This window comes from Talpa occidentalis, unplaced genomic scaffold, assembly GCF_014898055.3.
Source record: "Talpa occidentalis isolate TD23 unplaced genomic scaffold, MPIMG_talOcc4v2.1 talOcc4.11, whole genome shotgun sequence".
NCBI lineage: Eukaryota > Metazoa > Chordata > Mammalia > Eulipotyphla > Talpidae > Talpa > Talpa occidentalis.
In genome coordinates this window covers 30,882,520-30,907,717 of record NW_023601104.1, presented here as the reverse complement: position 1 = coordinate 30,907,717, position 25,198 = coordinate 30,882,520, and the positions used below count along the sequence as shown (strand labels likewise).

At 45.6% G+C, this 25,198-nt stretch overlaps 1 protein-coding gene across 1 annotated transcript; it reads right to left on the bottom strand.

Annotated features, from left to right (window-relative positions):
- Positions 1–1,101: 1,101 nt before the first annotated feature.
- On the bottom strand, positions 1,102–23,660 carry SLC24A1 (solute carrier family 24 member 1; the record flags this gene model as incomplete). The annotated part of the gene is made up of 5 exons (XM_054692848.1): positions 1,102–1,163; positions 3,852–4,018; positions 5,176–5,265; positions 6,501–6,899; positions 21,795–23,660. Coding segments are annotated over 5 exons (2,538 nt in total), but the record flags the coding sequence as incomplete, so codon positions are not given.
- Between the last annotated feature and the right edge of the window lie 1,538 nt (positions 23,661–25,198).

The following is a 25,198-nucleotide window of genomic DNA, read 5'->3' as shown; positions in this document are numbered from 1 at the left end:
TCTGGACACATGCACTCTTTGCACCTTTCATAGCAACCAAAGCACACTGTAAGCTGCACCTATGGGTGGACCCACCCACCAAAAAAGGGGTCAGAACCAAGAGTATTTTTGGCATATCAGGCCAGCCAGTTCCTCAAAAGTATCTACTAGACTGTGCCCTAAATATTATATTCTGATTCCTTCCTGTTGGTACTGAATCCTTAATAAATGATCATTATAACAACATGGTTAAATATGATGACTTATGCTAGTGTCATAAAAGGCCAAACTTATAATTTGATAAAAAAAAGTTTTACATCTATTGATGATAGCACAATATAATATTCAGAATTATAGTAACCATTTAAACATAGGCCAATTTTCAAAAATTTGAAATTCATCCCTTTTTTCTGGTTTTATATAGAATCTTAGCCATTATAATATGACAGGTTTCACATTTTCAAAAATTTAGCCCAAACCTAGGGCCTTCAAGGAAATGCAACCTGGGAGAATGAAGTCATCTATGCAGTCACCGTTTTCCAATTCGGACTCCCACATGGGGCAGGACAGACCCTGAGTGAAAGACCTGGAATTTGCCTCCTGTAACTATACATATCAGTTGCCTATCAAATGAAAGGCCTCTCTTACTATTATCTTTGCATTTTAATAAATTATAGTAGATTTGTAAATGTCTGACAAAATACTTAATTTCCAAGCATAACAAATTGACCTTTCAGGAGATACATAAGTTTTCAATCTTCCTGAAATCTTTCTTCCCTCCTTTCCCAGTGAATTCCTATTCATCATTAAGATCCAGCTTTCATTTTAGATACTTTATCCTTTCTATCATAGTATAAAGTGATCAGGACTTCATTCTAGGCAAAAAAAATGCCAGAAATTGAGCAAACTGATTAGGAAAAGGTTGTTAGAGCGTTAAAGTTTATTTTAATCATCAAATGGCTATCAGCACTTTGTCATTGCATAGTGTTTCACTATCCATCACTAGTCACTCACTTATTCTGGGGAAAAGCATCAGATTCCGGGCTATCAGTGAGGAGATGACATCCAGAGGCTAGCTGAAATTGGCTGCAGATACAGGGTGGGCACCCAGAGTTTTGCTATTGGGATCTCCCTTCCATCAGCTTTGTTCTCTTCTCCTGTTCACAGGTCATGGCTTTGGAGACCTAACCAAGTGACACAAAGATATGAATGAATCCATCCATGTCTGTACAATAAAATACCATTGAGACTCAGAATTCATTGAAATTTAATAAAAGCCATTTGTTAATGGCTGGGGGAGTGAAACCATAAATTAAACTGCCCATTTTAACTGATGGATTATAGACTGAAGTACTCTAAACTCACCCTTCAAGACCAAATGTTAGATTTTTGTTTTCATACTACATCTGTCTATTTATCTTCTAGTCTTCAGTGAATCTCTTCTTGTGTTTGTAAGTAAAGCCATTATTTACCATCATCACCTGCAGTCACCTGAGCTGCTTTTGTTTCAAAACCAGTACCAACACATACTCATTTTTAATTATGTTCTTTAACTTTATATTATTAAAAGTAGCAAGCAGTGATATTTAATATATCAGCACTTAAAATTCCACATAAAGTGTTTAATCACACAATTTTTAAAAACACAAATATCCTTTACACTGGCCACCTTGGAAGTAGTGATACCCTTTACTCACCATGTTGTCTTTGTGTTGAGCAGTTTTGGATTTGCACTTTGGTAATTACTGTAAGATCCCACTTATAAGCTACACAAGAAGTCAATCTTCTTTCTTTATAATCCTATCTAAGTTGACAAAAAATAACAGTGCCCCAATGGATCTCTTAGTTTACAAGCCAGATTTGGCTCTGTTGACTAAAGTCAACAGATTATTTCTAAAATTGTTTTCCTTCTTGTTCACCGGTAACTGCTGTCACTGCTAGGTGACAATATGCTGGATGGCAAAGCCAGGAAAGCTTTGTTAGAATGTCTAATCCCTCAAGGTGACCACTTGATGGAGACAAAACTAACTTGACTTTTCAAATAACCTTTAGAAAGTAGCTTTCCTTCCCTAATACATCTTTCAAGGGCAAAAAATAAATTTTAATTTCTTGGGCTACTAACTTTTAATTTCACTTTTCAGAAGTGCAGCAATAAGAATAAATGCAGTCCTTTTAAGCTACAAAATATATGGGATGGACTATGTTGTATAATGGTAATTCCTTTTTTCCCTATGGCCTTAACGCTTATCAAAAACTTAACCTGTAATGACTGCAAACCTGATAGAACCTCATCCTTTGAATAGAGGAGACAGCAAATTCAGCATGTGCTGGGGCCAGGGGCCAGGAAGGTGAGATGTAGACGATGCCTGCATCTTTTGAATCCATCACCTCTCAGGAATTATGAGGGAATTAATTGTGAGCTTGGGAGCCCGTCTTCATGCTACTGTACCTATTCCAATTCTCATCCCCAATTATTGCCCATTTAGAAAACCCTGTGACTCCAGGAGTGCTTCTACGGCACCCAGGCAATAACTGCATCAGTCAGGGAGATGGACCACACCCCTCCAGAGGTGAGGTTCTTAATCCACAATGAGCTGCAGGGGTTTCTGAGAATAAAGTTCAGTCCCATATCACAGAATGGCTCCTGGCCACTCAGTTCACTCTCCTGGATGATGTTCGTTGTTTCATTAATGTAATGAGGTACAATAACTTCTGGTCTAGTTTTTTGATCCGTGTCCATTGTGAGCATCAGTGACTTGGACTCAGACAGATACAGGACAGGATATGATTCGATCTTCTAACATCACACTGATTATCAGGAATACAAAGTAAAGGAGGAACATTGTGAAGCCCAGGATCTTGTTCATTCTCCATTTACACGATGCAATTGAAGAGACCACAAACAACAGCATGAGAAAAAGCAAAACAATTGCACAAAATAAGCCATTACTGCTGACTGGAACAGGCTGCAATCCATTAATAAGAGAGAAAAGCAACCAAGGAACAGGCAAGCTGCAAGATTGAAGAAAAAGTATGAATATTCTTAAGGTTTTTAATAATCCCATATGTGTATAATCAATATTTTGCAGTTTACAAGGCACTTCTTTTTATTAATATTGGTTTACAGCTTTGTGATTTAGAGGACTGAGTTTTTTTCTGTCATACTTCATTTCTTTAAGACAAACCCAGATCATGATATGGAACTCTTTCATCTCTAAATTTTCACCATAAGGCCTCGCTCAGAATAACATTCTTTTAAATTCTCTAGTGATCAAGACTCTCTTGATCACTTTACCTACCCCACTGCACACACATACACACACGCACATACACACAAAGTTGAATTAAAGAAACCAAAGCCACCACCCAAATCCAGGACATGTTTGGGGAAATGAAAATAGCCTGCTCTGCTCTGACAAAACTGGGAGGAAGAGTAAGGGAACACACACAGAAGGATATGTATTTGCTTATTTATACAAAATGCTTTCAGAGCCTCTGAGCTGGCAGGTGCCCAAATGCAAAGAAGCAGGACTATCAGGAAGTGAGACTGAGTCACCACTCCTTCCAACCCCACCTCCACCTCCTTGGAGGTCAGTGAGCAGCATATTTGACTGTATTTGGTAATGGAATTTAATGGACTTTCTTTTTCAATTCATCTATAAATTCCAGTCAGCTACATTTCAAGCAGCATTCTAGTTCTATTAATCCCATCTGTTAGTGATGGATAAAAGGAGGATACTGTGCTGCCTTGTAGAAACTAATAATATAAATGTTCTTTACTCCATGTATAATTAATGAAGCTGAGCAAAAGGAGCCACATAATGTTTTCCAGCCACACTTGATATGCCTTGGAAAGCAACTTTGCCACTCACCCCACGGTGATATCAAATATGTTGCTGCCCACAGAGCTTGAGACGGCCATGTCGCCCAGGCCTTTCCGAGCAACAATCACACTGGTGATGAGGTCAGGAATTGATGTCCCTGCTGCTAGGATTGTCAATCCCATAATCTCTTCAGAAATCCCTATCGTTTCTCCAACCTGGTAAACAGTAACGGTAATGAGAAACCATAGCAACAGCAGGTGAAAAATCTGAGCCTCTTCAAAGCACCACCCACACACTACTGTGTCAAGCCTGCTGTGGAGCTCAGCACACACAACCTGAGTGAGAGTGGAACGGATGTCTGGAGACATGGGCCGCAGGGATGAAGAAAGTGGCCCCTGCTTAACACTTCATAGAACGATGCTATCTTTTTCTAAATTGGACTAAAAGTTCACCTATGACACCACCTCTTACTGTCATTCCAACCACATCACCTCTGCCTTCCCCAAAGAACTGCTCCTCCAAAGTTCTATTCCTGTCATATTTCCATTTCCAGGACAATGGACACCTGCTGTATCAGGAACTAAGCTAGAGGCTGGAAATGGAAGATTAGAGCAGGACAACACAGACGCTGCTCTCAGCTAGGGAAGGGGAAAAGCTTGTAAACAACAGGTACAGCTCTGTTGTTTTTTGTTCTACAAAAAAAGGTGCAAGTACTCAGAAGAGGACTGATATTTTTTTGCCAGAGAGGAGACAAAACCGAGCTAGTTCTCATAACTATATGATTTCACCAGGTGGAGAGGGTGGGTGGTGCACAATAAGAGAAAGCAGGAACTATGGCTATGAAGGAATGGTTGAGCTGGACCAGGTTGTAAAGGGCCTCCCATGTCACACTACCCTGGGAATACCTTATAAGATTAAAAACACACTTGAAAAGTCTTTACAGGGGGCCTCCCTGGTGGCACAAGGATTTAAGCACCGCACTATGAACCAATCTGAAGCCTCTGCAGCACGAGTTCAATCCCCGGCTGGCCGGCGAAGGAGCTACCCACATGGTACAGCAGACCTATCCTGCCTCGCCCGCTGCTCCCCTCAGCAGTATATTTCACTCAATCTGCCTGTTCTGCTCCCTGCTCTGTCTCTGGTGAATCCTCTCACCACCACCCCCACATCTCTGGCCTGTGCCCCAGATCTTGTATGCATAACTAAATAAATCTTTAAAAAGAAAAAAAAATTAAAAAGCCTTTACAAACAACGTAGAAACTACAAGTTCACGCACTCCTCAGCAATCCACGGGCACTGGAAATTTGCCCAGAAGGAAAAAAGTGGTCTCGGGACCTGCTTGTGCAGGGCTTAGCTGCTGATGTTCACTCACCTGGTGAGCCCACCACACCATGAGGTACGAGAACATGGCAATCCACATGATGGATCCCAGGAAAGTAAGAACAAAAAACTTTCTCGACTCCTGTTTGCAAGTTTGAAAGGAAAGAGAAATTAAGTTGCAGAGGCTAAAGGTTTTTGGCCCTCTTGAGGGAGCCAGCATCAGTGACAGCATCTGCTGGAGCAGTGATGGAGAGAATCTGGAGACATTGGAGCAAAGAGCTCTGTCTCCAGTGAGGCCTGGCGATTGCTGGGAGAGAATGGGGTTGGTGGCCTATAGTGGGGCCCCGTCGGTGAGGGGGCCACCCAACTGGAGAGCTATTTGCTGCTCTAGAACCAGACCCATCTAGGTGTTTGATTTAGTTTCTGCAGCCTGCCCCCATCACAACCACCCACCTCACTCCTTTCCAGTCGTGGAGACAGAAAGAACATAGACTGCCTTTGGGTGGGATACATTAGTCATACCTTTCCCTATAAATAGGACTGCGGGGTAGAAATAGCACCTAGTGCCCTATGTTTTCAGAATCTCCCTATGATGTAGGAGAGTGCAGTGGCACCATCCACTTGTTATAATCAAGAAACTGAGATGGGAGGGAGGAGGAGGGAGAGGGATCAGAGGGGGGACGGAGGAGCACAGGGGACTGAAGTGATGGTGCATGGGTGCATTGGGGAAGGAAACTATGGGGACTACACCTGAGGGGGTGGGGGAAGCAAATACTGTTTAAAAATGAACAATGGGGCCTCCCCGGTGGCGCAGCGGTTGAGCACTGGGTTGCGAAGCTGCCCACAGCCTCTGCAGTGCCAGTTCGATCCCCCGCTGCTCCCCGGCCACCAGAGGAGGGTCCCACATGGCGCGCAGACCTCTCCTGCCACCTGCTGCTCCCCTCAGCAGTGTACTTCGGTCCTTCTGCCTGCTCTGCTCCCCGCTCTGGCTATGGTGAGTTCTCTCACCCTCCCGCGCTTCTGACTATACCCAGTGATTATATAAATAAAAATCTTTAAAAAAATTAATAAATATATTTTAAAAAATGAACAATGATGTAAAAAAATAAATTAATATAAAATATATATGTAAAAAAAAAAAGAAAAAGAAACTGAGATGGGAGACAAGGAGGAACTCACACTCCCTATAGTGATAGAAATAAGCATATTTACAGCCTCTCCAGCCCACTTTTTTGCCCGTAGGTGAATGGTCCCCTCCTGAATTGCAATGTCATCCCAGAGTCCCTCTGTGGTTGAGCACTGCCCTCTCCCTCCTCTTGAGTGGGAGTGCCCAGAGACCCTACAGACTCCCTGGAGGTGGACGGCCAAGAAACTCACCAGCCTCCGGACATCGGGTACTGTCAGCCACAGTGGGAGCACAATGGGCAGGAGGAAGAGGTACATGGCCTGCTTGTGCCTGGTCTCAGGCCACTCCAGGGACAAAGGCTCCTCTTCTTCTTCTTCATCCTCCACTTCCTCCTCAACTTCACTATCACCTCCCTCTTCATCATCTGTACCTTTCTCATCACTTTGGGCTTCACCTTGATTTTCAGTACTGAATTCCTGCTTTTTAGTTTCACCTTCATCCCCTTTCATATCATCTTCATTTTCATTGTCTCCTTTTCCTTCTGCATCGATTTCACCTTCGCCTTCCAGTTGAGTTTTACCTCCACTTTGTCCTCCATTTTCCCCTTCAAAAGCATCACTTGTCATTGCCGTTCCAGCCACATGTCCTTCCTGCAACCCAAAGCCAAAAGAGTAGTAGGTTAATAACTGCTCTGCTGGTTTTCCTTCCCAGTTTCTCCCATTTATTTGTTGTTATTTTTTTCAGAATGTATCTAAAAACTCCAGTATGAGGAGGAAACTAGTGCAATTATTCATAAGATTCCTTCCACGACACTCCTCCCCAGTGGTAGTCTTTATTTAATCATTTCCAAGTACAGAGAACTCACCACCTAAAGCAGCTTCTGTCATTTGACAATTATGATAAGTCTGAAGTCTCTATTTATACCAACATTCTACCCCCTGCGTATAGGTTTGCTCGTTGGAGCCACAGAAAACAAGGCTAATCACTCTTCCATTAGGTAACTCTCTATCCTGGGTTAAAGATTCCTAGGTTCTTTTTCATTCCCACACATCATTGCGTAGAGCCTTCTCCCCACCTTGGTAATCTCATTCTGGTAAGATTATATCCTGTGAGGAGCCTATGGGATTATCACTTCCCTTGTCTTCAATCTTATACTTCCACTAATGTTGCCTAATACGGCATGATATCTTTTGATAATACTAAAACTCCCCAACTGTTATATTACCATATAAGTATAAAATAATAATGATGATAATACCCATTTATTGAGGGTTTTATGTGATAAGCACCATACTAAGTTATTTAATAATGGTAACAGTAACAGCAATAATAACTAGCATTTACTATGTTTCATAAGTCATTTAATTAACAATACAAGTAGAATTAGGTCCACCTGACACAGAGACTAAGATAGTGTACTCTTAAATAACTTGCACATGATCCACATAGTTTATAAGTGAAAAAGTTGAGATTTGAATATGGATAGCCCATTCTTAGCCTCTTAGCTATCACCAACCTACCCTGCTTTGCAAATGCCAGGACCAAATCTATCTTTGGTTCCCAAACTTGGTAGCCTAGTTACCGACCTGATTAGAAATACAGACTTCCTGGACTAACTGAATTAGAATCTTTGGGAATGGAAGCAAGGAATCTGTTTTGAAATGCTCACAAATGTTTCTAATAGATCCATCTGCACATGGAACCATGGACTGATGACTCCATGCACTCTGAAAGCCACTGATTCTGTAGGGTCCTTGCATTAGGCATGCAATTTACCTGTAACAACCTGGCACTTCCAACACCCAAGGGAAGTTCAGTGAGTCTCAACTCTGCTGCTGACTAGATCACCTGGAGGCTTTAAAAACATTCATGCCCAGGGCCTCCCCGGTGGCGCAGCGGTTGAGCGCTGGGTTGCGAAGCTGCCCGCAGCCTCTGCAGCGCCAATTCGATCCCCGGCTGCTCCCCGGCCACCGGAGGAGGGTCCCACATGGCGCGCAGGCCTCTCCTGCCACCCGCTGCTCCCCTCAGCAGTGTATTTCGTCAGTCTGCCTGCTCTGCTCCCCGCTCTGGCTCTGGTGAATTCTCTCACCCTCCGCGCTTCTGACTGTACCCAGTGCTTGTATAAATCAATCAATCAATCTTGAATAAATAAATAAATAAATCTTTAAAAAAAAAAAAAATTCATGCCCAAGGACCCATCCCAGATATTCTGACTTTATTGGTTAAGAGTGGGGTTGGGCACTTTTTAAAACTTCCCCTAATTATTCTAATTATTCTAATATGCAACCAGAGTCTAGAACTCCTATTGACATCAACCATTAATATCCATGAGGCCTGTGCTTCAAATTGAGAAAGAAAAATAAGAAGATATCAGACTAAAATAAGTCCTGTTCCTATCAGGAGAGAAGACTTCCAGGAGATGACAGATGAGTTACTTAAATTCATAGATATGGGAGTATCTTCCCAGCCTGCACCCTCTTCTCTGAGAACTGTCACCCTGAACCCCTGAGCGGGTGACTACCTTCTGTGATGGGAGTCAAAGCACCCCACCTCTCCCTGCCACTGCTGCTGGGTGCAGGCTGGATCCCTGAACCATGACTTGGTTTGAACGGATTCTCTCCCCTTAGAGACTGGGAACCAGTTGCTGGCTGAACCCATGTGGACCAGAAGGTTGGATGGTGGGTTAGGGCTAGGTACGCTCATAAGGAAGCAAATGGACGAGCCTAGACACTGAGAAGGAGATGTGAGGGAGAGCAGGCTGAGGTGCAGCTCCTTATGAGACCATCCTTCTTCACTCCCTGCCCTGGGATTCCAGGAGCTACCTTTGTATCCTCTTAATCCATTTTGCTTAAGTTGACTGTACTGGGCCTACCCAGGACACTCATGATACCACAAAGCTGTCTTAGACGCTGAGCCTCAAGTTGCTGGCTTAAAAAAGATATAATTGCTTCTGCATGTCAAATAGAAAAACTAACAGGATGCTTATTTACTGTCAGTTATTCAACCCTTATTGAGCACAATGGGGAACAGTGGCAACTCAGACTTGAATTCTGCCTTTAGGAAACTCGTCACCTAGTGGGGAAATGAAGACTCATCAAGAGAATACAAGGTAAGCAATATGATACAAGGAAGAACGCTGAAAGAGGGACAAAGTGTCATGGGCATTGAGATTGGGGGGTGGGGAGGAGCAAATAAGGCATTTTTATAGCAGCCTGGAAGGGTGAGTGAGAGTAGGCTATATGAAGGGGAGAGGGAAAAAGCACTCAAGGGGGAGGAGGAAGAAACCATTTAGGCAAAGGCCTGGGAGACAAGAAGTCCAGTACAGCTGGAGTTTGGTGGAAGGAGAGGTTGTATCGCTGTAAAGACAGCAGAGTCAACCAAGCTGCCAGGAGAGGATGAGTGGGTACAGGCTGGATCCCTGAACCATGACTTGGTTTGAACAAATTCTCTCCCCTTAGAAACTGGGTCTGCAAATGAAGCTGAGGTGCCTCCGAAGGTTCTTTCCCCAGCAATACTCTTCCCTTGTTCCCATTCCCAGCTGCCTGGTCTCATAAGCTGCCTGGCCTCGCTGGCCCCTAGCTATGGACAGGCCCAGCAACAGTTGTCCCTTAAGTTCTCATAGCATGTGACAGTCAGCAACACATTGCCATATATGTCATCTCCCTCATACTAAGGTATTATAGTGAATTAACTTGACCCTCAGAGAAAAGAAATGCTCCTCCCAGGGGAATGAACCTCAAACCACATTTCAGACCTTTAGGAAGAAAGTGCTTTTGGGTGCCTCCCTGGTGGCACAAGGGGATGAGACGCAACATATGAAGCTGTCAGCAGCCACTGCAGCACGAGTTCGATCCCCAGCTGGGGAGGAGACCCACATGGCACAGCAGATCCCTCCTGCCTCTCCCGCTGCTCCCCTCAGCAGTGTATTCCTCCTGTTCTGTTCCCCACTCTGTCTCTGGTGAATCCTCTCACCCTTCACACCTCTGGCCTGTGCCCCAGTTCTTGTATGCATAAATAAATAAAATCTTTAAAAAAAAAAAACTTTAAAAAGTCACATTGCTCCTAATATTTAAAAAATAAAAAGAAAGTGCTTTTGGTTAGCATGTCCTACCCTGGGCCTCTCAAATTCCTCCACCGGGGAAGAGGCTTGTGCCTACCTGACTGCTAGGATCCTCATCCTGATCTCCCTTGACATCTGGAGCAGGGGCTGGTGTGACTGTGACTGTGACTGCAAGGAGCTTGGCTGGCTCCTCCTCTTTAAAGGATAGACATGGGATAGGTCAGAAGAGTGTGCCAGGTTCTGAGGGCAGTTGGTCAAAACCAATGTGACTCCAGGGCTATTGGACTTACCAATTTAGGGGTCTTGGAAGGTTTGTTGGGGGAAAGTAAAATGATGCGATATGAATTGCTAGTGCAGATGCGAGGGCAGCTGAGCAGTGGCCAACCTCGCCCTCCTGTACTCACATTTCCATCCTGGCTGATATGAGCTATGGATACTGTGAACAGCTGGGGCAACTGGGGCAGAGGGCAAATCTCCAACTCCCAGGGTTTCACCCTTCCCCCCACAAACTGCAGGGGGAGGATCTTGCTGATTTAGGCATCCTCAGAATAGCTTTGGTGGGTAAAGGGCCTTGGAAAGGCTGGAGCTTTGGGTTTAGGTACTAGCTATCTTACTTCTTGGCTGTGTGGCAAACGCTGTTCTACCCCCTCCAGGGCTACAGGGTGCATCGGACTGGCGTGCTGTCCTGGTGTGCTGTGCTGAGCCCACAGAGCAGAAGCTACCCCACTCCTGCCACAGCTGTCACATAGATGCTAGACTTTTATGTCATCAGACTCTTGGTAGCCTTCCCTCACTGGGATTGCCAAACTGAGACCAATTCCTAGCAGCACTATACTTGTGTAGAAGTGACAGGAAGAAGTAGAGTCCAATAGAGTCTCATCTGGGACAAAATTTAGCTAAAAAGAAGTGGAAGCTCAACAACCCCTGGGCTGGTCTTGGTTACCCCATCTGAAGGGAGTAGGAGGGAGTGGTGCAGGGCTGCCCTCAGGCCAGCACTTTGTCAGAGATGGAGCACAGGAAGGAGGCCAAAGTGCAGCACAGCAAATGTGCAGGGCAACAGCAGATCACTACTGACTGAGAGAAACCAAGCGCTGAGCTTTGGCTGCTGGCCAACAGGAGAGAGGAAGGTGACAGAAGAAACGCCACTGTTTTCACCATCCTCTCACTTCCGGTCTGCTATCCGCTTTGGCCTTGGGGCTTGGCTTTGAATGATACAGGAAACACCTGCCAGGACTCCTGCCACAGCTTCAGCGACACCAGTGAGTGAGCAGTCAAGCAGCTGCCGTGGATGGGAAGAGGCTGGCCTGTGAGTTGTGAGGTGTAGATTCTGGTCTCACCTTGTTCAGGGTACCCAACTCCCACACTTTCATCTTAAATTCCCTGCCCTGCCCCTACTGACTGTGACTTTGGCAAGTCACTTTCCTTCTCTGGGCCTATCCCCTCTGGCAAAATGACATGGTGCAACTCAGGGACAACAAATAGGATTGATTTCCTTTATGAGCTCAAGTGAGGGCTGCCTGAGTGCAGAATTGAGAATGCTGATCCAAGCCTGGTAGGAAAGTAGCATGACTGCTGAGCTGTCTGCAAGAGGCAGCGAATGGAGAAACAGAGTCAGGGAGACATTTTTGCCATCCTTGGACTAGACTATCTGTAAGGTCCCTTGTAACTTACTTTCTGCGTTCCCTCTCTAAGCCAGTCTCCCCTCTCTAAAAAGGCAACATTAACATACTCAGAGCAGTGATATTGGGGTTCATGAGACAAAATAAATAAAAGCGCAGTCACTGCTGCAATTAAATATTGTTTGTTAGCTCAGATTCTGGAGCCAGACAGCCTGGGTTTGAATCCTAGTCCTGCCACTTGCCAGCCATAGACCTACCTGGCTGATTCCTTAACTTCTCTGTACTCAGATTCTTCATCAGTAAAATCGTTCAGAGTTGTTGGCATAAATAAATGTATACAAGAATGTACTTAAATTAGAACCTGGCACCTAGAGAGCGCTATATAGTTTTAAGTTTTAGCTATGACAACAGTGATGCATTGACAACAGTATTTGAGAGTGGCCACTCCACCCAGGAAGCAAGTCTGTACTAGTGAGGCCTGGCATTCCAGAGGGTCTGAGTGAGAAGGGACCCTGAAGATCCTTTAGTCCACAACACTGATAGGGAGAAGCGCACTCTGGAAAGGTGGTTGGGTCAAACACTACTCTGGTCCAGGACAGGCAGGACATGTAAACAGGTCTGAAATTTTCTCTTCGCAACCAGTTTCCAGAATTCTCAGAGTTGGTTCAACTGCCATCACTTCTGGTAATAGGGGCTAACTGCAGAGCCACCTCTGTGTGTGTCCCTCAAGGAGTCCTGGTGGCCAGTCCAGCAGGTCCTCCTCAGAACTGAGATGTCAGGAAGTGGGCACGCCACTGCATCCTTCACCCAGGCCACTCCAGTGCCTCCAGGCACCAAGCAGGCACTGCAGTCTTCTGTTGAACACAGATAACTTAGCTGTCATCAAAGGAGGGTTCCTGGTTCCCGTCCTGGCACTAACACATACCCTGACCTCTCATATCCCATACCACTGAGGAAAGCAGGTCAGCTGCAGGCCTCCCTCCCCCATTTCACACACACACACACACACACACACACACACACACACACTCTGAGTGAAATCACCAGAAAAGCTATGGGTATCCAGGAGAGGAAAAGCCCCTCACAGGATAAGTGAGAACTCAGCCCACAGATCAGCATTGTTAGAAGAGTCGGAACACGTGGAAAGAGTGGAAACATCTGGACAGTCAAATATCTGAACAGTGTATGGAAATACAAACATGACTCTGGAAAGCCTTGGGAATGAAAGCATTCATCCTTCCTCACAAGACTGTGTGGCCCCACCCTGCAGGAGGTCAGCGGGTAGATCAGGCTTGGCTGGGCTGAGCAGACTGCATTCCAGAACCGTCAGCCATCATTCCCCAGGAGCACCGTTCCAAGCCCGCCACCCAGGCACACCATGTCCCAAGCCTGCTCGTTGTCCCAGGGATGACATGGTGGAAGTGGCCCAGGCAAGCCAGGCCCTTCAGGGGTGGGTCTTTCTCTTTGAAACCTTGCTAGAGTTGGTGATACCATGAGGCCTGGTCAAGCATAACCCTAAGATAAAGCCTCCTTCCCTGCACCCAGGTTGGTCATCCCCAGCACTGATCACCCACACCACAGCCTGCAGGGGAGCTGTGGGCTCCCCTCTTGTAACACCAGGGGTACTTTTTCCAAAACTGACCCTTGGGGATTGCCTCCCTCAATGTCTATCACTGTTCAACTTGAGAATTTTCAGAGGAAGGTTTGATCACCTTGTGTCTGGCTCTGCGTTTTACAGTACAATGTGCTGTTTTAAACACCTAACAACCCAATATTATATCTGAAGGGGACATTTCAGGACCTGAGTAAATTCTGAGTCCCCCCCCCACCCCGACACACACATCAATTTGTTCCTGCACCACAAGTTGCTGGGGGCAGCTCCCTGGGGAAAGGGGTCAGAGGTGGGACTTGGTAAGTGGATAGTGAGAATTTCAACTGCCCCCATCATTTGTAAAATTGTACATCAGCCGCCATTGCACTGTGGACCCTGCCCTTATCCTCATCATCCCCAGAAATGGTCCTGGCATCTCCCAGGCTGTCCTTTGGGATTCATGAATAGAGAGGGAGGGTGAGGAATTAGTGGGCTTCCTAGGACCCCAGGGCTAAATACAGAGCAAAGGGAGGTGCCACTTAGAGCTTCTGGGCTTGGCCCTTATAGGAGGTGCCCAAGAAGCAGCCCAGTCAGTTTGGGTAGAGCTGCCTGTCTTGAGACTGTGGAACATGGGCTGAAGTGTGGGTGAAGGGTTTTGCAGGGAAGTCACTGAGGGGAGCCCCAACATAGGGCAGTACTGGGCACAGGGTACTCATAGCCTCACTAACTGCAGGTGAACCCCTTCATTTTACAGAGAGGGAGTAGGGATACAGACACCTAAGGACCTTAACTCCTTGGGGCCCTCTCTGGTGAATCCTGTGTCTTGCCTCCACCCTGGTTCCCAGACTGTCTGACTTTACCACCAATTCTCCTCTGCTAACTCTCTTCCTACTCCTGCACTCACCCCCTCCCCCTACCTGCTGCATCTCAATTTTGCAGGCCCCAGTTCTTCAAGTACCGGATGGACTGAAGGTGTGGATGGGGAGACCATGCAGGCACGGAGAGGCTTTGTTTACCTTTTCCCAGGGGGTCCAGGCTGTGGAGCATGAGCCAGAAGATGGTATTGCCAATGGTGCTGTTGTGCAGAGAGGTCCAGCTGCTTCCACGGGTCAGAACAGATGGGACCTGAGAAGGGGGGAGACCGCACGGGCCTCAGTGGCCCCTACTCCAGCCAGTGCCTTGCTCTCCCGGCCTCCCCCCATACAGCCAGCAGAAGCCTGGGAGCCTTATGCTGGCCCCCCTTCCTCCTTCACAGCAGCCAGACATCTCTTTCTACCTCACCTTCATGTTTGCATGACTAGAAACTTCTTTGTACTGAAAATTCTCCTCGGTCTCAACAGGGAGTAGGCAATGTGTACTAAGGATACCGCATGACCGAGGGTTTGTCCACTTCTGAAACTACAGCCTCAGAGAAACACACGCTCAGCCACACACCACAGTCAGACCACTGCACACAAGTGCAACCCTTTACAGCCCACAAAGGGCCCCCTCCTGCTGTACAAATCACTGCCCCACCACAGAAATAAAGTTATTTCCCATCTACAGAAAAGGAAGTGAAAACTCAAAAGGCTTACTCAAGCTCATGCAGGGAGTAAATGAGTCAAAGCTAGCACCCAGGTCCAATTCCCATTCCAGTTTTCTTCTACCCACATGCTCAGGGACCCTCACGGGCACATGCACACACATGTCTGAATATGCAGACACACAGATGTGACAGGCATAGAGACATCATCTGATTTACAACGGAAGGTCCCCAGGCAACGACTTACTCTACTCCCTACTAGGTCCCTGTCTCGTTCTCCGGCTTCCCCATCCTTCTGGGCTGAGCTCTCCTGCCACCTGGTGGCTGTGGTAAGGCAGTACCTCACAGCAGGCAGAGGGATTTTCCCACAGGGAGGTTTCATTCGGGCCTGGCCTCGCCTCTCTAAGGAGACCGCACTTCTTCCCAAATACCTAGGGGCCAAGGGCACCTAAACTACAATTTTTCAGAAACCTCAGCCCCTCCTGCCCACAGTGGCCCTGCTATGGTTCTCTTAGTTCTGGGACATTCCAAAACCAGAGGTAATTAAGTTTCGCGATCAATCGCAGAATGTTGTGCTTCAGTTCATATAGTCCAGTCATTTCACAGATGTAAAATCTGATGTCCAGGTTCACACCACTAACTAGTGGCCGAGCAAGCAGGGGCATTCTGGACTCAGTTCCCAAAGGCCAGCTGGAGATGAGAGCCTCTCAGGCAAAGAAGCCAGATCCTTCCCTGCTCACCCTACCAGTGCTCCCAGGAGCTTCCCAGACCTGAGTCCAGCATCAGGGCCACAGGACCCGGGGTCTGTGTCTGTCTCCCCACTGGGAAGACTTCACATGGCACTGACCTTCAGCTTCCGGGTGTCCTGTAGCTCATCTGCCACAATTGTCCCACTGCCCAGCTGCAAATGGGGACAGGAGTCGTGAGATGCACCAGAGCCCCTGGCTCCTTCTCCCTGCTTCCCTCTCTCTACAGGGAGCCCTTGGGTTGCAACAAAGAAATACACCCAGAGATGACCTGGTCTCAGAAAATATTTAACCTTCAAACCCCAGCCTAGACTTCCACAATCCGGCCTCCTCTGCAGTGTTCCATTAGTTGACTTCCAGTGCCCCAAATAAACCATCCCTCTTACCCGTCTTGAATCCCTCATCCCGGGGTCTCTCCGCCTCTTGGGGCATGCTCTTTCCCCATGTTTCAGTTCTACATGTCACCTTCTGGGACGCTAAGGTGCCCTTCTAATTCTCTTTCAAGGACTCCTGCTTTTTTCCTTTACAACACTTTATTATTAAAGGAATTAAAGGAGTGAACCTTTCAGCTCAGGCTAGGATGGGCTCTTTGGGAGCACAATGGAGTCCCTATTTGCTAGGCAGGGCCCATGGGTGCTGCTTCCAGTCCACCGCATCTCTTCTCATTTCCACAGCAGGCAGCTGACTGTACAGGCCCCTGAGAACCCTTGGGATAAATGTTAACCCTCACAAGAAAGGGGAGAACCAGCCCCTCAGAAGATATTTGCTTGGAGGTTCTGTTGGTTGGTTTAAAAATAAATCCTTCCAGGAAGAAAATAACCCCTGATTCATTAGGAAAGAGTGACAGACTTTTTCCCAGACGTTCACATTCTGAAGTATCCTGGGGCAGAATATGGGGGTGGGGTTTCCAAGGGAGGCCAGACTGGCTCATGCCCACACTTGTAGCTCTTTTCACCACTTGGGCCCCATGGAGCTGTCTTGCCCATCAGCATCTCATGTAGATGGCTGGTCTGTCCTCACAAAGCTGGTAGCTCTCTCTATAAAGAAGGTCCCCTCATCCTTGAAGACAGAAAAGGCTTTTCAGCCAGGCAAGCACCTCAGCATTATTGTTTGTGGGCTTTCTGTGATGACACATGGTTGAGGTAGGTCAGATATTTAACATTTTTGACCAGAAAAAATACACTGAGATTTCAAAATCAGGGATAAAATTGCAGAGCAATCTAAGTTACACTGTGCTGATAACCAAACAAACATTTACCATCTCCTTATTAGGGTCATAAAAGGCACCTTGGGAGGGTGGAGGGGAGAGGAAGGATTAGGGTCAAAATAAGGGGGGGGTGCAATTATATGGGGAATATAACCAAAATGAAAATGCATACATAGTGCAAAAATGAAAAATGATGTAAGAATTATATAAAATAAAATATTAAAAAAATAAAATGTAAAAAGATAATTAAAAAATAAAGTATTCAACCTACAAAAAAAAAAGGCACCTTCAAATAATACAAGGTAGGGGCCTCCCCGGTGGCGCAGCGGTTGAGCGCTGGGTTGCGAAGCTGCCCGCGGCCTCTGCGGCGCTGGTTCGATCCCCGGCTGCTCCCCGGCCACTGGAGGAGGGTCCCACATGGCGCGCAGACCTCTCCTGCTGCCCGCTGCTCCCCTCAGCAGTGTGCTTCGGTCCTTCTGCCTGCTCTGCTCCCTGCTCTGGCTCTGGTGAATTCTCTCACCCTCCCGCGCTTCTGACTGTACCCAATGCATGTATAAACAAACGAACAAACAAACAAACAAACAAACAAACAAATAAATAAATAAATAAATAACATGCCTCTAAAAAAAAAATAAAATAAAATAAAAAATAAAATAATACAAGGTAGTTTGACAATATTGCCTGAAATATGTTGAGCTTGATTTTTTTTTTTTCAGCAGTGTCAAAAGAAAGAATTTAAAATAGTTACTGTGTGTCTATGTCTTATTGTTTCTGGAAATGCTCTTAAGTGAATTCTAATTAAAATCCTTCTTCAAAACCTTTATCCTGGGGCCTCCCTGGTGGCGCAAGAGGTTGAGACACAACCTATGAGACTGTCCGCAGCCACTGTAGCACAAGTTCAATCCCTGGCCAGAGAGCAACCAACATGGCGCAGCAGACATCTCCTGGCTCGCCCGCTGCTCCCCTCAGCAGTGTATTTCAGTCAATCTGCCTGTTCTACTCCCCACTCTGTCTCTGGTGAGCCCTCTCACCCCCCACACCTCTGACTGTACCCCAGTTCTTGTATGCATAAATAAATAAATCTTTAAAAAAAAAAAACACCTTTATCCTGGATCAAGACTACTAGAGTAAAATAAACAGGAAGTTGAAAGGTCTTTTCACAAACACACAGTTATCAGTGGGGTGAATATTCAGTAAGAAAATGAATTTTTCTCTGCTGATCTTACATCTCTAAATTGTTCAGGCAGGGGAACACCTTGGAGTATGCTGCTCTCAGTAAAACACCGCTTGGCCATCCCTATTCCTTTATTTATTGTCTGGTAGCTTTCACACTGAAACATAGTTGAGGAGTTGCAAGAGAGACTGTAGAGACTGTACGTCCTGCAAATCCTAATACATTCAACTGTCTGACCCTCAAAGCAAAAGTTTTCCTACACCTACCTGCTCTAGTTCATCCCGTTCACTTGATGGCTGAGCGAGCCAGCTAAGGCTGGTTTGAAAAGTAAAGAGACAGTAGCACTTTACAGTGTTCCCTTTATCACAGTTACTTTTGCCTATGCCTACCCCTTCTACTGGAAGGAATACAATCTTTTTACTTCTCACACTGCCTTTCATTTACGACAGAGGTTTGTCGAATTGCATCAACTTGCCTAGGGTGACAGGGATATTATCAGTGGAGTCTGGATTAAAGCCCAGATATATAAATTCATGAACCAGTGGTAAGGACTATCTACTAGCTCTGTTAACTTTGACTGAATTAATTACTTAGGAACCTCAGTTTCCTCATCTGCAAAATGGGGATAAGAATCTAGTCCTTTTAGGGTTTTTATGAGAAATTGCTGCGGGAAAGTATGTAAGGAATAGGCCCTGCATAAGTATGTAATCCATAACCCATTCCATTCTCTCTCTAAATTGTTAGACTCCCCTGAAGAAACCAAAACAAATACTTGGAGAACTTCTGTTAGGAAGGAGTCCCTGGCTCAGCCTTCTGGAAGACTGAAAGGTTGTATCTCCATTGAGTAGCAATGATGAACCTCACATAGCTGCCCTCTCCACACCTCCCCCCAGATGGGTGACAAAGGAAGGGGCAGGCCCAGGTATCGTTCCTGTGCCTGCTTTTCTTCAGTGCAGTGCTGAAGAGAAGTCCTCCACTTCTCCTCCCCCTCCAGACTTCCTGAGCAAGTGTGGCTCTGACCTTGCCTCCCCAGACACCTGTCTTGGCCCCTAGCTACTCTGTCTGATCTTGCCCCACTTCTTCCAGATTTCCTCACCTCTGGGGATGACTGATTGAATAAGCCCAGTCCAGACTGAATAAGGCCCCTGCCTTCCTAAGAATATGTTCCAAGGAGGGACCCATCAGTCAGGGAGAGACGTGAACCAAGAAATCAATGTGTGAGAGAAGAGAGAACAAGGCATTTTTATTTTCATAGTTAAAGTAAAATAATTTACAGAGGTTGAGTACATAGCCTAAACCACAAAAATGAAAACCAACAGTTTACTAGATTAAAGATTGGATTTTCAGAGAATTGCTTCATGAATTCGAAATAGTCCCTTTTTCTGGCTATCAGAAACCTTGGTGATATTCTGAATCTGAATGGTTTTTAAAAAGTCATTTAAAAGCAGCTATTAGTTCTTGAGTTATTTGGACTGATTTTTAGAAGGCATTTGTTAGTGATGGAAAATCCTAAATATAGATTTTCTATTTTAAATAAATATAGATCTATAACTTCAAGTATAGCCAGTAATTCAACCTCTTTTTAAAAATTGATGCTGTTAATTAAAAAGTCATACAGAGACTGTTTCAACAAATAAACAAGGATGGAATTGTAATCAGCACCACTGGTGATTTCACTGGTTGGCAAAGAGCTGCTGCTAAAGCTTTTGAAGAGTCTCTTAAGTAAGTTAGAAATTCTCTTTTGAATAGGGGAGTGAAGAGCACAAGGAGCTATGGAGATGGTTCATGGGTGATACGGAGGTGGGAGATTTATGGGGACTACACCTAAGGGGAGAAATCAAATACTGTACAAAAATGAACAATATAAGAAAAAAAAATTTTTAAAGAAATTCTCTTTTTAAATCAGTAATTCTTGGCAAACTTTGCTTTGACAGTCTAGCTCTGATGAAATGGAAGATAAAGAATTTGTGGAATTTAAATAAAAACAGAGTTTACTATTAAGGGCTGAGAGGCAAGTCACAGGTATTTTGAAAGTGCTTTTCTTGGAGAGCACTGGGACCTCACGGCCCCCCTCAGCAAGGCCTGCCCTAAGAACTTCACAAAGAAGGAGACCCTATTTCTTCATATTACACAATGCAATGCTCTGAGCTTCCCTTTCTTTTTTTAAACCTTTGACTTCATGGAGCAATAATTTGGTAGAAATAACGATGAATGGGGAGTTTAGATACGAGTTCTGAAATCTGTTGGTTGAATGTCCTTGGGCAGGGCACACCTCTTTGAGGGGCTTCCTTCAAAGAAGACATTTGGAGCTCAGTTGACTAGGTCAGACAAATGACAGCTTGTGCTGGTGTACCAGAACTGAACTCCCTTGAACACAGGACATTATCAATGAATGCTGGAGGCAGACAGGACCTTTTGTTGATGAGTTGACTCATTTCCCTCAGAGAAGGGAAGAGATGTGTCCAAGCTCACACAGTTAGAGGCAGAATTGGATTACAATACTGGCTTCCTAACTCTCAATCCCATGCCCTGGCCAAGACACATTACCTGAAGAATCCAAAGGGAAGTACATTTCATCTCCCTTGCACCGTATATCTCTGAGATATATTGCTGAGATTGGGCTCAATGCCTACCCACTCATCAAAACTACCCTAGATTAAGTTGCTAAATCCTTCCACTCTGCACACAAAATTCTGCTCACAGCATTGACTTCTCTGTGACCCAAAACAGGCAACCATGAGCCAATCTTTACCCAAACTCACCTTTTCAGAGGAGGAGAGAAATGGTGTCTATATTCCCTCACTTTGGAGTCCCAAGGGCCAAACAACTCTGAGATGAATTTCAGAGATCACTTCCCCACTTTAATCTCATCTTTTGGTTATAGAATCATGCAATGAGTTTAGCAGGAAGGTTCCTCACAGGCACAAAGAAATTCTTGGAAAGAAATTTTGGGCCCAGGAGAAAGTCCCAGGGTTGGAGCTTCTGGTATCTGGTCTCCTGTCAGCACAGAGGGCTCTGCCCCCAGGGCTGGTTTGTCAGTGGAGAGCAGAGTTCCCATATTCTCCAAGATTTTAAAACCAAAAAATCCTTCCACTGTCACACCCATCCAAGGTACCAGCCCCTCCAAATGTGGAATGTGAACAAACAGGATTAGATGAAAATGAGGGTGCTGGAAAAACCCTAAACACTATGCACATGGGAGAGATTATCATTTTTCCCTGCCTCATACCCCCTTGGACATTGTCCGAAGTGCTGCTCTAATGTCATTTCTAAAGACCCAGGCCAACCAACTGGGGTTCAAACCAATGCCCCACTATCTATTTGCTGTGTGGCCTTGAATAAGTTCTTTAACTTCATTAGGACACAGTTTCTTCCTCTGTCCATGGAAGATCACAATAATAACTGCTTTATAAGGTAACTGGAGGTCAAGCCAAAGTCACTGTAACAAAGGCTCCAGCACTATGCCTGGCAGAGAACAGGAGTCTAAGTGCCTAATGAACATCAAGGGAACCAGAGCACCCTTCTCTTCAGGTCTGACCTAACACTTTCTACTCTTCAGTTCCCATCCCCCTCCCATTCCTTTTGCTCCAAAGGGGTTAGAGAAGCATGTGCCAGCCTGACCTTACCTTGTTGAGGTCCCCTAAGGCCATGACCTTGGTCACGGGTCCTTTGCTGAGATGCTCCTTTACCCAGGCTTCGAGCTGCTTGTTCCACTTCATGGTGAGCACATAGAAGGCATAGGCCAACAGCAGCAGCAGGCTCTCCCACCAGGCAATGAGACTATCCAGGAAGAACATGATGAGCATCATCAGGTCAAGGATGTAGAAAGAGACGTCACGGAACAAGGGCCACCAGGTAAGGTGGAGGATCTCCCGGGAGAAGAGGGAACAGGTGCCGATGACAAACAGAATGTTAAACACAGCAGAGCCCACGATGGTACCAATGCCCACATTACTGTGGGAGATAAAGACACCGATGAGGGATGTGAAGAGCTCAGGGGCAGAGCCTCCAGCAGCCATGAATGTAGCGCCTGCCACATCCTCAGAGATCTGCAGTTTCTCTGTGATGATGCCCAGGGCTGGGACAAAGTACTCTTCACACACAATGGCCAAGGCCACGAACACGTACATCATGCCAAAGATATGCAGGATCAACCAGCCCTGCCGTCGCTTCTCCACACCAAACAGGTCTGGGGGGTATTCTCCCTGTGGGTGGAGGTCTGACCATCTGGAGGGCAGTACTGAGGGACTGGGACTGGGCACCTCTGGGATCATGGCTGTTGTCAGGCTGGGGGAGGGGGCAGTAGGCACGGCCACATAATGATGAGCCTGGGTGATTGGATCTGCTCTGTTTCTGGGAGTTGCTGAGGTGCTACGTGCTGTGGAAAGTTTCCGGGTCAGCCCCCAGAAGGTGGCTGAGGAGAATCCGAAGGTGGGTGCACTGGTTCTGAAAGAGGGATTCCTACCTTTCCAGGCAGCAGCAGGGGTTTTGGTTTCTGCCTGTCTGCTGTCTGCTGTGGTGCTTGTCATCTCTTGCCCCTCAGAGGCGTCTGGGGTGTGATCCACGGCTGCTCCCTGGGGCGTTGTCAGGTTGTTCTCCTCCACTAACTCCCGGGGTTTGGTTGAGCTGTTCTTACCCATTCTTCTGGGGGTAGTCAGGGTGTTCTTTTCCACCAAAGTATTTGTTTCTACATTATTTATCAAGAAGGTTGGGGTGTTAGCAATTATTTTCTTGAGATTAGTTGGGGTGGTTTTCTCCATTATGCTCTGGGAAGGGTTGGTCGCCAACATTTTGTAGGTTGTCATAATTTCACTGTCTTTCACTGCTGTTTTTAGGTTGAATCCACGGCTTCTTATCACAGTCATGAGTGTGGATGGGGCATCATTGTCAACTGTTCCACCAAGTGGGGATGGAGTGTATTTCTTCACCTTTTCCCTTGCTTGATTTGGGTGGTAGCTCTTCATTTCTCTCCTGAGTATTGTTGGGGTATAATTCCTTATTGTTGGTCTGGCTGTAACTGGAGTGTAGTGATTTAGTATTCCACTGGCTGTGGTTGGGGTGTTTCCCTTCACTCTTTCTGGACTAGCTGCTGTTGGACTGGATTTATTCTTGGGAATTGTTGGAGAGATGTTGGCTGTTTTTCTGGGTGTACTGGGGATGTTCTCCATTGTTCGGCCAGGTGTTGCTTCGTCCCTGTCCTTTGTGAATTGGGGCACCCATGTCTCACTCTCCATTTCAGAGGTAGCTTTCAGAGGGTCACTGGTCACCATTATCACACTGGGGAGGTCTCTGCTGGACAGCTTCATAGGGTGCTGGGAAGAGACTGCTACCCATAGTGAGGGGAGGCTCTGCAGGATCCTCAGGTGCTGGTAGGTAGAAACGATGATCAGCATTCCCAATAGGAAGAGGAAGCAACTCCAATTAAGTCGCTTTGGCTTGAGTAACAGTCTTTCCTGTGCCCCCATCCTGATAAACTTCCCCAAAATGGCAAGTTATGTGTGGTTACAGAAGGTCTCTCATTCTGTCCAGGGAAAAAATGGGGGCTGTTCTGGGATTCAGGTTAGTATCAGGGAAGATTTCTCCATGAAGTCCAGTTAGGGGATAACCACAAACCTAGAAGTAAAAAAAAAAAAAGAGGTTATTTGACCACAAGAAAAGAGTTGGAATCCACCAACCGCTAAACCAGAAGAGTGACAATTTATGCAGGGGCCTTTGCAGTGGGAGGCAGTTACTTCTGCAGGAGAAAAGCTACCCTTAGCCCCTGCAATAGGGAGCCATGAATGCTCATGGGGGAAAAGATCATGGAGGGCTCCTCTGTGCTATGTAGGAGCAGCAGCCCAGGCAGCCCTGGGTCCACCCAGTCTTAACTGGGCTCCCTGCAAGAAGTCCACCAGCACCCCTCAGCTCAGCCTGAGTTTCTGGGAGCACAATCATCCATAGTTGGTGCCCAGGCCACAGATCTTACCTCATCATAGCCAAGAGGGAAGCTAGGTGACACGATTTTAAGCGTTAGACAAAATAGAAGCAATTGTGGCAGGCAGTGCAGAGACACCAAGGCTCCACTAGTTTTTCGATACTGACTCAAAATGATTCCACCATATGATCCAGAGAGGAAAAAACCTAAAAGTGAATGTTTCAGTGTTTCCCATTGAGGAATGGAGTCAAAGGCTTTTATTGCTAGTTCTGCTGTTTCCCAGTGGTGTCACCCTGGACAGGGTGAGCCTCAGTGCCTTATCTGTGAAATGGGCATGACATGATTACATGGAAGTTGATTATACAAAGATGATCTTTGGAAGGACATCTGGAGAAAGGAAACTAAGGGTCATGGGTTAAAGGGAAACTTACCTTTCAATATATCCTAGTGTTCAGTTTAACTGTTTAACCTTTTATCATGTAAATGTTATAATATTTAAAATTTAAATTAACTTTAATAGGAATAAGAATACTTATCTATGTAAGTAGTAGCCATACTATCTATGTCATAGGAATGTTGACAGCATAAAAAAAAAAAACAGAACTGTGAAAACTATTGTACAAATCAAGCACTACCAAAGGGTTAATTTCTCTGCTAGAGGGAAGAACATGAAAGGCCCCCCAAGAATCCTCAGTTTATAAAGAAGGGCATGGAGGCCTAGCCCAAGTAAATATTTATTAATTGATGTCCACAGACTATTGAAAACAATAACTAGAGATATCTACAAACTATTGAAAACAATAACTAGAAAACACTAGTTTTTGCATATGAAGTAACACATTAGAAGTGAGATGTGTAACCCACAGAATCTTAGGTTGTTAAAGGCAGAAAAAACTACAAGTACCGTTTAGTGTGACTCTCAATTTGAGACATGAAGAAACTGAGGTTCAGAGAGGTGTGTCTTGCTTAATGTCACACAGTTAGTGGGTTACAGGGTAGATGAGGCTTCTAATGCCCCAAATTTTCCAGCACACCACACTAATTAGAAATGTAACTGCAATTGTCTTAAAAAGCAAAAGAGGGACAAATAGAAGGAATACAGAATAAGTGTATTTC